This window comes from Urocampus carinirostris, chromosome 16 (assembly GCF_059441175.1).
Source record: "Urocampus carinirostris isolate Australia breed hairy pipefish chromosome 16, RoL_Ucar_1.0, whole genome shotgun sequence".
Taxonomy (NCBI): domain Eukaryota; kingdom Metazoa; phylum Chordata; class Actinopteri; order Syngnathiformes; family Syngnathidae; genus Urocampus; species Urocampus carinirostris.
The window spans coordinates 4236320-4249394 of record NC_142364.1 but is presented as its reverse complement, the minus strand read 5'-3'; the positions used below and the strand labels follow the sequence as shown (position 1 = coordinate 4249394).

General features: G+C 41.5%; 3 protein-coding genes across 4 annotated transcripts in view; all 3 read right to left on the bottom strand.

Moving 5' to 3' along the window:
* The window catches only part of LOC148350005 (5-hydroxytryptamine receptor 4-like), a 62000-nt gene extending 60993 nt beyond the window's left edge, over positions 1-1007 (bottom strand). Inside the window, exons 1-3 of one of the 2 annotated variants that reach the window (XM_088320043.1) lie at positions 975-1007; positions 709-809; positions 258-617 (exon numbers count right to left, since the gene is read on the bottom strand). The gene's annotated coding sequence lies outside the window, so the exon portion shown is untranslated. Of the gene's footprint in view, positions 1-257; positions 810-974 lie in introns of those variants that run through there. The other variant, XM_088320040.1, reaches the window with a different exon arrangement.
* Positions 929-12998, bottom strand: inip (ints3 and nabp interacting protein). Its single transcript, XM_088320046.1, has 4 exons — positions 12823-12998; positions 10967-11063; positions 1236-1323; positions 929-1159 (listed from the first exon to the last, which is right to left on the bottom strand). Exons 1-4 carry the CDS (start codon positions 12845-12847, stop codon positions 1061-1063), a joined length of 309 nt encoding a protein of 102 aa, XP_088176172.1. The 5' UTR covers positions 12848-12998; the 3' UTR covers positions 929-1060.
* On the bottom strand, positions 6379-9602 carry LOC148350004 (uncharacterized). Its single transcript, XM_088320038.1, has 2 exons — positions 9141-9602; positions 6379-8559 (listed from the first exon to the last, which is right to left on the bottom strand). The coding sequence occupies exons 1-2, from the start codon at positions 9595-9597 to the stop codon at positions 7145-7147; spliced, it is 1872 nt and encodes a 623-aa protein (XP_088176164.1). The 5' UTR covers positions 9598-9602; the 3' UTR covers positions 6379-7144.
* Positions 12999-13075: the final 77 nt, after the last annotated feature.

Sequence of the window (13075 nt, the reverse complement as noted above, 5' to 3'; positions counted from 1 at the left end):
TACCTTCCTACTAAACTATGATACATTTGTAGTATTTGTAGTCTGCACGAGCATACTTCTCTCCAGTTAGTTAGCTGAGAGTCTTGCAATTCATTGTGGCATAAAGCTCCATATTCTTCGATTCTTTTCTACAGTTTTTGCATTTGCCAGTTCAATTTGTGGATCACGGTGTTCAGTTTAAAAGCTTTGGTTTAAATGTTAATCAGCAGAGCAGTATTTGTGCATGATATTCAGTTTTTACATAAGCCAATACTCACGTTGTTTCTTGGCCGCCTCTGAGCCTGAGGTGCGTATGTATAACTGCATCCATCCATCCATTATCTGCACCGCTTATCCTCAGTAGGGTCGCGGGGGTGCTGGAGCCCATCTGTCTATCTTAGGGCAGTGGGCAGGGGACACCCTGAACTGGTTGACAGCCAGTCGCAGGGCACACTCATTCACACCTCGGGACAATTTGGACCGGCCAATTAACCCAACATGCATGTTTTTGGAATGTGTGAGGAAACCGGAGTGCTTGGAGGAAAACCACACAAGCACGGGGAGGACATGCAAACTCCACACAGGAAGGTTCGATCTCATGACCTCAGAATTGTGCTGCACTGCGCCGCCGTTCTGCCCTGTATAATTGCAATACATACTATATTCTGTTACCACCAAATCGCTAACTTCAGATGCATTATGGGCTAAATGAGCAAGACCATCCATCACCTTCCACTTATCCAGGTTCTGGTCGCAGGGGCAACATCCTCACCAGGGGAGCCCAGACCTCCCTAGCCCCAGCAACTTGGACTAAATGTGAAAGATGGGGCCTGCTGAAAATTTTGGGGTAAATCTAGAGTGATTAATAACAAGAAAGCAATAGCGTGAAGCTTTGCCTTCACATTAATATTTTTGAAAATAGCCTTACAGTAAACAAAGATGGATTCAATTGCTCAATACAGTAAAAATGTAATTAGTTTAACAAATATGCATACACAGTACACAGCATCAAATCAGTCTTTTTAGTTGCCAGGGTACCGATGAGCCCACATTTGACAGAAACTGGGAAAATGTGATTGGGTCAGGACTCGGGTTCCAGGCGCGGAAGCACGGGAAGGATGAGGTTGCCGAACGACGAGTCCTGCGTGATGAAGAACCCTGATGAGTGTGCGTGTGCGTGCTGCAGAATAAAAGAGCGGAAATTACTTGCAAAATCTTCTAATTTAGACGTCGGACCAGTGTAAAATCATGTTTACCTGTAGGGCTGCTTTCTGCTGGGCGACAATGTGTTGCTGCTCGGCGCTATCCCGGAAGTCCTTCATGTTGTGACGAGACATTGAGACGCTATGGAGCCAAAGGGAGAAGGTATTATGTAAGAGCCCTTGGCCGAACCTTAAAGCGGCAGTGTGTGAGACTTCTTGTAAGGTAGGCTTAAACGTATTTACTCAAGGTGTGTATTTCTAATCAGTTTGATGTTCCTTTTGGCCGTCTTTTAGTCTTCCTGTCCTTGTTTAAAGGTGTTGGTACTTTTCCAGGGGGGTCGTCTTTTGTCTCAACATACCAGTACTTATCAGTGTCTTGTGATTTCAATAAAACACTGAAGCAGACGGGGGAAAGTCAAAGGGATTGTGACTGGAGAGCCGAGAGCGAGTAAATTGTCCACTCCTCCCCCACTCTCCTCCAGCTGCAGTTGTTTAAAAACTAAACAACTCTCTGCCTGAATTTTCTTCTAGCGTTAGCCAATTTTTATAGCTCTCCCACACGTCTACTACTTAGACTCCACACTTGTCGTACCTAGAAGTGAGCTAATGCGTGTGGATTTTGAAACGAATCACTAAGGAAGCCCGAAGAATACCACTAGGCCAAATTCGGAAGCCTACTTCAATATTTCCTTCCATGAGCAAGGATGAAAATGCTAACATCAGAACATGAAAGCAGCAGGGACAACAAAAGACACCGTGAGCTGGATTCACTCAAAGCAGCGGAAAAACCCAATAGCAAAAGCTAAGGAAGCTACTAAAAAGACCAGTTAAAGATTGTTAGTGTAAATGTCAAGACCTTGAAACATGGAACTTGCCGACATTCGGTTGTGGAAGTTGAGTGACACTGAAGGACAATGGAGGATCAGCTAACAATAACAATAAATGAAAGCCATAGCCTACAGCCAAGGATGTAAAAGCAAGAGAAGGAAACAGGGGAAAAAAGGATGGAGATGCCTAAATCACGGTACTCTGCGATGTTCGCCTGCATGGCCAGCTGCGGAAGGCGACCAAGTTGGGGAAACTATCAAATATAGTGTCTCGCATTAAGCCCTAGCTTGCAGCCAGGCGACTAAAATGAGTGGCTGGAGAAGGAAACAGTGGGGAAAAAAGTCAAAGATGCCTAAATGATGGGACTCGGTGACTGTCACTTGTAGGTGAGTGGCTGTTATTTGCTAAAAGCACCAACGGGACGAGCTACCTTTTTTCAAATTGTCATTTGGACTTCTGTAGTCGTAAAATGGCGGCCAAACATGTCAGTTTCTCTTAAAATGTAAGTACACATTTACAAACCTAAAATTGTGTTTATGATCACACGCCTTTTGCTTATTAAGATGGCGACTGCGCATGGATACATGCTTGCGGCGAGCTCTCCAGCTAATCTTCTATTTATTGCCGTTCTCTTGTCTTTTTTGCTTTCACTTTTGGACACATGTGTGGCCAAAAACACTTACAGTAGGGACGAACTTATTCGGTTGGGTGGGCGTCTAAATTTCGATTATTCGGGCACTTTTTATACCGCCCATGATATACCGAGCGAACTTCAAAGAGACCCGGCATCCTTGTGGACAGCTATTCCTCTTAAAAAACGGCGGCGGCGGCCCCGTAAAGAAAGAAAACAGAAACGTGGTTGCCGTGCAGGTAGATGTGTGAAGCGTGTGAAGTCCAAGCAGCAAGATGGACGCGAGGATGTAACTAATTCCACCATTCATTCCTCGCCGGACAACCGACGCTTTGAACTCAGCGCTCACGAGCGGCCACAACGCCGGGAGCTTTTGAAGATCTCGACAAAGACTACAAAGAGTTCAGCTAAGTCAAATGATTCAGCAAAGCTGAAATTTGGTCTGTTAAATATTAGATCGCTTGCTCCAAAAGCTTTACTTGTTGATAACATTATTCGTGATTATAAACTTAACTGTATGGGTCTTTGTGAAACGTGGTTACGCCCGGATGAGCACTTAGCGCTAAATTATGCCTCTCCCCCAGACTACGAGAGTAGTCATATAGCACGCACGCTGAAAAGGGGTGGTGGTGTTGCGCTAATCTCTGAAAAATCGCTCAAATTTAATACACGTACCTCTAATAATTACAAAACGTTTGAGGCTCTTGTGATGCGGTCCCCTCAATTGTCAATTGATGTAATAACTATCTATCGTGCACCTGGGCCATACACAACTTTCTTAGACGAATTTGCTGAACTTTTGTCTGAACTAGTAACCTATGCAGACAAAATTATAATTATGGGAGACTTTAACATTCATATGAACTCCCCACACAGTTCACTTACTATTGCGTTTAGTTCTCTAATTGATGCATTTGGTTTTACTCAACTGGTTGACTTGCCAACCCATAAAAATGGGAACACGCTAGACTTGATTCTGACTCGAGGAGTTTTAACCTCAAACATTATGGTGCTACCGTGTACTACTGTTATCTCTGATCATTATTTAGTGACATTTGAGGTGCTAACTAAATGTAAAGTTAATAAAGCTGAGGGATCTAGCGGACGCAATATAAGCACTGGCACAGTTTCTGAGCTCTTTGAACTCCTTCCTGGAGCAGTTGCGTCCTTTCCTAAATACAATGGCTCGATTGACTCACTCATGAATGAGTTCAATACCACCCTGACTAGTGTGCTGGATTCAATAGCGCCCATAAAACTAAAATCACGTCCTAAAAGACGCACACCTTGGTTTACTGATGAAACTAGAACCCTTAAAAAAGAATGCAGGAAATGGGAGAGAAAATGGCGCGCTACCAAGCTTGAGGTTTTCCATCAAACCTGGTGTGACAGCTTGTTAAAGTATAAAGCGGCCCTTGCCTCTGCAAAATCGGCCTACCTTTCGAAGGTGATTGCGTCTCAAAAGAACAACCCCAAAGCCCTTTTTGACACTGTAGCATCGCTTACAAGGCAACAGCCTATCGCAGACAGTTCGACACACTCTGCTCAGGACTTAATGGTCTTCTTCACTAAGAAGATTCAATGCATACAGGAAGAAATTGCAAAAGATATTGTTAGTACCACACGTATTAAAGGACTGAAATTTACAGATGCACGACAGGGTGGCTGCCCTGGGAAAATGGCCGGTTTTAGTGAACTGTCACTTGATGATCTCAAACAAGTGGTGAATGCGGCCAAACCGACAACTTGCCAGTTCGACCCGCTCCCAGGTTCACTTATTAAAAGTCTTTTTAGCGTCCTTGGGCCTTCAGTTCTAAATATTATAAATACATCACTCTCCTCAGGTGTAGTTCCAGCAGCTTTTAAGTCCGCCGTTATTAAACCCACACTGAAACGACCCAACCTTGATCCAGAAATATTAAGTAATTACAGACCTGTGTCAAACCTACCTTTCCTCTCTAAAGTACTCGAAAGAGTAGTGGCACAGCAGCTGAATGCTTTCATATCGGAGAATAACCTTTTTGAATCCATGCAATCAGGATTCAGGGCTAACCACTCTACTGAGACAGCTCTGATCAAGGTAACAAATGATCTCCTAATGTCAATGGATTCTGGCGCTTCATCACTTTTGCTGCTGCTGGATCTTAGTGCTGCTTTTGACACAGTGCGCCACAATATCCTACTAGAACGGTTGGAAAAATGGATTGGTCTCTCAGGAGCCGTCCTCTCGTGGTTCAAATCCTACCTCTCAGATAGGACACACTGTGTTAAATATGGTGAAACGACATCTGAGCCCTTTAATGTTACCTGCGGTGTTCCGCAGGGTTCAGTGCTCGGCCCCCTACTTTTCAACATTTACATGCTTCCGTTAGGTGATATTATTCGCAAGTACAATATCAGCTTCCATTGCTATGCAGACGACACTCAACTATATCTTCCGTTGGAGGAATCTTCCACACTAAACTGTGGAAATTTGGAGGCCTGTCTCACTGAGATAAAAGAGTGGATGTCACTCAACTTCTTGCGTCTTAACTCTGAAAAGACTGAAATGTTAGTCATTGGTCCTTCTAAATGCCGGGACTTATTCTCAAAAACTGCTGTGAACATTGACAAATGTCACATCACACAGAGTGACTCAGTTAAAAATTTAGGTGTCATATTTGACCCTGAACTATCCTTTGAGATGCATGTAAAACAAATTACTAGAACTGCCTTCTTCCATCTTCGCAACATTGCTAAAATCCGTTCAATACTGTCTCAGTCTGATGCGGAAACAATAATTCATGCATTTGTTACCTCCCGTCTCGATTACTGCAATGCACTACTCTCCGGTCTCCCGAAGTCCAGAATCAAGTCTCTTCAGCTAGTACAAAATGCCGCAGCGAGGCTCTTAACCAGGACAAAAAAGTACGATCACATAACACCGATTTTGGCTAACCTGCATTGGCTCCCAGTTAGCCAAAGATGTGACTTCAAAGTTCTCTTAGTATTGTACAAAATCATACACGGACTTGCTCCCTCTTATCTTTCAGATCTGATCTGCCACTATGTCCCGGGCCGAAGCCTACGATCTGAGAGTGCTGGTCTTCTGATGATCCCGAGAGCAAAGAAGTCTTCTGCTGGTTCGAGAGCGTTCTCCATCCGGGCACCGGTGCTGTGGAATGCTCTTCCCCCTGAGATTCGATCTGCAACCTCAGTGGAAATGTTTAAATCTAAACTTAAAACTCACTTCTACTCCATTGCATACGAATAACCTACTCCTCTTGTCGGTTGAAAATAGTTTGTGTAATATAGTGTAACAATCTGTGAAGCCCTTTGAGACTCTTCGTGATTTAGGGCTATACAAATAAAAATGACTTGACTTGACTTGACTTATTAATTAAATTAATAGTAGATGTCTAGATAGTTAGATGTCTAGATAGATAGGTGTCTAGATAGATGTCTAGATAGATAGATGTCTAGATGTCTTGATAGATAGACAGACATACCTGCCAACTTTTGAAAGTGAAAAAGCCTAGTAGCTAGGGTCCAGGGGCCGCAGGCCCTGGTCAGGTCCAGGACGATGTCCGGTGGGGGGTTCAGGGGGGTGAAGCCCCCCTGAAGTCAAAGGATTTTTAGCATTTTCAGGGCTTAAAATGCAGCTAAGAAGTAACAAATTTTACATTTTTTTCACAATCACAACCTCATGTTTACAGTCAATTTACCTAAACTGTACTGATGGAAATAATCAAAAGAAAGTTCTTTAAAGCTCAACAATGTATTTAATATAACAAAGTCATAGAAAACCCTCATAGTTTTCTTTTCTTTTCAATATTTGATACAATAAGAAACAAAACATTTAATTTTTTATCATTGAAGTAATATTATTCAGTGTTGGTTCTTGGGTTGGTTTTCAGGTTAGTTTGGAAACTTGTTATTTGAGATATTCCAATATATTTGTGAGTGAATAATTATATAATTGATTTTGATCAGTTTTTATATAAATAAAATAACAACCAGGCCCAACACTGACTAATACTTAAATTTTACATGCAATTTAACTATTGGAAGCAGTTGAAGATAAAACAAAATTTGGCAAACAATAATTAAACTAATTATCTAACTAAGAAAACATTTCACTGGCACATTTCCAAGTGTCACTGCACTGCATACAAGTGTATGTCCATTGAGGCAGTCACTTCTCATCTTAGAAATTCCCAATTTCACTTAACTGACTTCAGCACATATTTAAGCAATAAACAAACTAAAGGCTAAATCTATATATATCATGCAAACAATTTCACTGGCACATTTCTAAGTGTCACTGCTCCATTGAATCAGTCACTTCTCAAAGTGAAGCAAGGCACACCAGAGTCAATTGAACATGCGAGGCCAAAAGATTTTTCTCCGCTGAAAAGCAGATAATAAGAGACTGAAAAGCCATAAACATGCATGGGTTGATTCACTTTAGCAAAATTAATGATATCCAAATGTTCTCCATGTTATACAAGCTACAGCCTAAGCATTATTTGTTTTCCATTGTGCATCGTTTTGATTTTTTCAACTGGTCTTTCGAATGGGTCACACTGTGGCACTTGTATCCAGATGATGTCATCATCATTTTCCTAGTCATCAGGCTGCCAAGCACTTTGGTCGATAGACTTGCCCGGAACTCCGTCTTGTTCTTGTTGACATGACTGAAGATGCGTTCACAGTCTGCGTTGCTGTGATAAATCACCAACACAGACTTGGCCACTTTGAAGAGGGCTCCAAACTTGGCCTTGCCAGTGGCTGGGTCCTTGAGTTTTGAGAGCTCGTTCCACGCTGTGTCCACTCGCTCAGCTTCTGTGATGGCAGGGGTGAGTGGATCGCACTGGTATACGAGGAACTCCTCTTCCAGACTCCTCTTGTCATCCTTGGTCAGGAGGTGAGGGTACCTCTCAGCAAAGAATCTCACCTGGCTGAACTTGCAGTCCTGCCTGTAGCTGATATCCAGCATCCGGGCATTCACCAGAACTTCATCCCCAAAGGGAAATGCGCTGATCATGTAGCTGCATGTGCTGCTGTAGAATGCCCTGACACTGGAAAAGAAAGTGGTGAGGTCACATTCCTTTGCATGTTCAGCCACATAGTCCCTGCAGTTGGTTCCCATGAAGAGATCCTCGTCGTCCTTCTGGTTGGCCCGGTCCTTAAAGTTCACCTTTGTGATGTCACTGGCAGCGATGATGACCTTTGGCTTCATTAAGCACATGATGAGCTTGCTGAACTGAGTCGAGAGCACATGGTGCAAGAGATGCACGCAGGGTTCATCTTTTTGGAGGAAGGTGTTGGTCTCGTTGAAGATTGGCAAGACTGCCATCAAGAAATGGGCATACAACAAAGTGTTCTTGTCACTCATCTTGGTGAGGATAAGGCTGGCTTTGCTGCTGCTGGTCTTGGTGTCATCTTCTTTCTTCTTCTCCTTCACCTTCTTAGACTTGTCCGCCACTTCCTTCTCCTTGAACATGTACCTGGCCAAGTCGAAGGTCTTGGAGGAGTCTGCTTTCTCATCTGTTGCCTGAGGAGCGGCCGTGTCCAGCTTCCTTTTCTTCTCCTCCGACTTCTTCACATCAGGAGTGTAGGGCCTCTTTCTTCCTCTGCTGGATGGCATGCTGGACTTCTTCTCATGACCCACCTCTGCCTCAAAGAACTTGATGAGAGCCGTCCACTGCTGAAGGAGTCGGTCCAAGCAATGCTCCAGGGACAGCCATCTCGTTGACACATGCTTCAGGATCTTGGCCTTGGGTAGACCTTCCTCTTCTTGGAACTGTCGGAGTGCCTGCTTGCGTTTGCTGCTCTTCTCCAAGTAGTAGAACACGTCCACAAGCAGATCATCTAGCTTCACTGGCAATTGCTTCGCCCCTCTCTGAACAGCCAAGTGGATGAGATGGCAGGAACAACCTGCAAATTAATTGCAAAAATTGTAAATGTTCATGGATAAATAGATAATATCCCCAATTCTGGAACATAATCTAAATGCATAAAAACAAGGTTGTCATGGTGTAGTAAAAATTAATACTGTAGTCATAATGTCAAGAGATGTAATGTTGGTGGTAATGGTTAATGCAAGTCCTCATATACCTATGGCTGATGGATTGTAATTTGCTTTAAATCATGTAATTTTAGTAATATTTTATTAAAAACATTATCTGAAGTTTTGATATTTAAAAATTAGGAGTATAAGAAATAACATGACATTTCCTGAAACTACTTTGTAAAACATAACTAATTAATTACATCTATACAAACACACATCTCAAGGTGATTACTATGGGCACATAAAAATAATTAAATGACAAATTTTACTTGAATTAAAATATCTCAATATTATAATTGAAATCAGTACTGTAAAAGAATCTATGGAAAATTGTATTTTCAAGTGATATATTTGATACCATAAATTAATCAGCTTGCAGCGTTTTCGTAATAGGCACATCGATATGAAATAATAATAATTTTGAATAAATTGCATAGTCAATTACCTGCGATGTATGCCGATGGAGATTTTTCTGTGATGAAGGACGCGACTCCTTTCTTGGATCCAAGCATAACAGCGGCGTTGTCGGCAGCAAAACACACTAAATTATCCCAGGGAATGTTGTTCGAGTTCATTTCTTTTTCGATAATCTTAAAAATGTTCTCGCCCGTCGATGCCGTGTTGCATTCTCTCAACGAAAGAAGCACTGACAGAACTTTTCCTGTTTGGTTATCGAAGAATCGTACACAAATTGGATAAAGTTTTACATCGTCGTAGTCTGTACTTCCATCAGTAGACATGCTAAAAGGCGAAGATTTGATGACATCGACGATGCTTTGTGATGATTCTTCACCAAGGCACTGAACGATGTTCGAAGTTTTCGTTCTCCCACAACCATATTTTTTAGCGATCTTAGAATCGGGAAACATTCTCCTGAAAAGCGGTCCCATGTGGTCGGCCATAGCGATTGGAACAACATGTTCAATGATCGCTTCAGTAAATAACACTTCGGCATTTATGACGTCCAAAGAATCGGTTGGGGCGACAAAAAAAGTGGAGATTTTGCCGCTGGAATTACTGTCATTGGCATTTGATTTGTGTTTTTTCGTTCCAACGTGGTCTTCAACGTCGCTAATTCCTCCATGACCCACAGAAAAGTCTTGTCTACACAGTGTGCAGTTCGCGTAATTTTCACCTTTTCTCGATCTGATAATTACTCCAGGGAAAGCTTTGAAATATTCTTCACGAAAGCACTGTAATTTTCGTTTCGGTTTCACAATTTTCTGCACTTTTTCTCCGGTAGATTCCATGATCTATTCAAAGCACCGTGACCTACATCTCGGTTCCTTCTCGCTGCCGATTAAACAATGGCAGTGCTCCAATTGAGCTAAAAATAAACCTCCCGCATGCGCAGACGACTGGCAGTGCCGATAGCCTTTGTTTGAAATGGTACTTCGCGATCTCGCGGTGGAATGTTTTTCGTTCTTTATTTACGATTTTTTTTTTTTTTTTTTTTTAAGGGGAAAACCGTAGTTTTTGTAATGAAACCGAAACACCGTAGTGGGTTCAAGAAAACCGTACTCATTACGGCAGAACCGTAGTAGTTGGCAGGTATGGACAGATATAGATGGATAGATGGATGTCTAGATAGCTAGATAGAGAGAGAGAGATAGATGGATGTCTAGATAGATAGATGTGTAGATAGATAGATGTCTAGATAGATGTCTGGATATAGATAGATGTCTAAATAGATATATATATCTAGATTGATAGATGGATGTCTAGATAGATAGATAAGATAGATAGATGTCTATATGTCTAGATAGATAGATAGCTATATAAATATATATATAGATAGATGTCTAGATAGATAGCTGTCTAGATAGATAGATGTCTAGATAGATGTCTAGTTAGATGTCTAGATAGACGTAGATTCTAATAGTGTTTAATGTAAATGAATGAAGCATTTTTACAGCACTATGGGTCATTGTCAAGGCTGAATGTCCGCCATCTGGTGGGCCATTAGCGATACTACATACCCCATTTTTTTATCAATAGAAGTCCACTCAATTCAAAATGACCAAGACTGTATGTGCGCCATCTGGTGGCTCTGCGTCATTATATAGTAAAGCGAAGATCTTGAGCCTGACCGAGCCCAGGCCAGGCCAGGGTTCTCCCCTTGCCTAAATATGAACTTAGGTTTTCTCCGTGATAAGCCCATCAAATCAATTTCATTTGTCGGCCTCAGCTTTACTACTCATGGGCTGGGTCAGATATTTTAGGCCACTATAAAAACTTTCAAAGGACATCAAAATCTCCATTGGTTTTTACCTGGCTCCTGGAGTGGTCATGGACTGATTCTGTATCAACCGTTCTCGTTCCTTTTCCAGCTCGGCAAGTATTTGCACTCGGGCTTTGTTCTGAAAGACTGCGTTAAAAAAAGGAGACAATTTAATGGAAATGAGTATAAAAGTGGACAGATGTCTTAAATACAAGGGGCCGACTTATTTTGGGAGCATGCATGAATGAAATGTAACCTGTGCCTGGACTAAATAATGCATTTTCCAGATATGGTCAATGTGATGGAGTTATTAAATCGATTACAATTGCCCAGGTTTCTCCATGACTTACAAGGCGAAGTGCCAAAAGGAACCACTTGAAGGTGCTAGGGAGCACAACAGTGACCAAAATGCCCCCCAAAACACTTTAGCTTTTAAATTGAGGGATTTCTTCATCCAATAACACATTTTTTACCAGGTAACTGATTATTACATTTTAAGCTGTCAGTATAATAGCATACATGCATTGCAAATCTTGTGATATTAGAACTTGGGAGATTTGATCTATTTTAACGAGCAAAACGCAATCCATCTCCATAAAATCAAAGCCTCAGTGTGTAATATTGACTATGTACTGTATAATGTGAGCGAAAATAATTGCCAAGAGCACAGCATAGCAGCAAGATGCAAGGAAAACATGGTGGCGAGCTTAGGTAGGATTCCACTGTGAAAAAGAACTACTTTTTTCCACCTGTGATTTTTTTTCTCAATTAAAATTAACATTTGTATGATAGTTTAAGTATTTTTGCCTAGTTTTCCCATCAAAGTTTTCATTTATGGGATTTTTTGTGCCACTAGGATGCACTACGTGTTACACACTGTCCCTTTAAAAAACACACAATAACGAACGAACAATGTGCTCTTGTTTAAAACTGAAAGTGGTAAACTTTTACCCCCCAAAAAATCTAATGAGATTGTTGGAACGGTTTTTAATTAATCGGTTGGCAATTTCAAGGAGAAAAAAGCAGTAGTTTATGTCCAGTTGATGTCTCCAAATCCAGGCGCCACTTGCAAAGCAACTGCTGTAATTCTTTCTCTCTCTCTGTCCCTTGCTTTCTCTTTTCTCTCCCACTCTTCTTTACATGTCTTTCTCTTTTACTCTTATTACTTTTTCTTTCTCTCTCTTTTTTTTCTCTATCTCTCTCCCCCTTTTTCCATTCCTCTCTTTTGCTTTCTCACACTCTTTTCCTCTGTCTTTTCTCCCCCCCGTCTCTCTTTCCCTCTCTTTCTCTTCTCCCGTTATGTCTTTCTTTATCTCTTTCCCTTTGTCTTTTCCTTTCTCAATTTCTTTCTCTTTCAGTCTCTTCTCTTTTTGCCGAAAGGTCGTACCCTGATGAGACATCCTACCGTGGGGTGATCTGACACCAATTTTGTTTCCTATATCAGCAAATAAAAGCAGCAACATCGAAACTCAGAACGATTGATTATTTATCCTGATAGTCTTGTATCTTTTCTCTTCAACGTCTTTAGTATATGTATTATTTGTTATTGCAACATCCGTTGCAGCCTGGTCATCTTGAAAGGGGATTACCTCATGTGCGGTCCCTTCTTAAGGTTTCTTCATTTTCCTCATGTTGAGGTTTTTGAGTTTTTCCTTGCCCTCATGTAGGTTTTAGATCGGGGGATGGTGTCATAATAGTCTGTAGAATGGTCTTGCAGCCCTTTCAGACTTCTTGTGATTACGAGCTATACGAATAAACATGACTTGACTTGACAAGTTTAACGGTAGTATTGGTATGTATGTGAGAATTTTATTCAACTAGCAATTTAACTATTTCTACGCGCCAACACCAGCTGTCGCAAAACACTACGCTAGCAACGTCAAAATGCACCAAAAACGTCAGTTACCTGGTCCAGGTGGATTAGCAGCCATACCACCCAAGATAAAAAATAAAAATAAATCGTAGCTAATGATGAAAAAATCGGGTATTGTCCGTAATATTTATCGATGCTGTAGCTAATGTCGGTCCGTGTAGTAATGGGGTGAATTCGGGGTCCTCTAAGGTGTCTGTGCTAATGCCTGATGAAAATGTGACTAGCGGTAATTACATAAGCCAACATTAAGATCCGTCTTAACACGTTTAAAAGTACATGTTTCCAG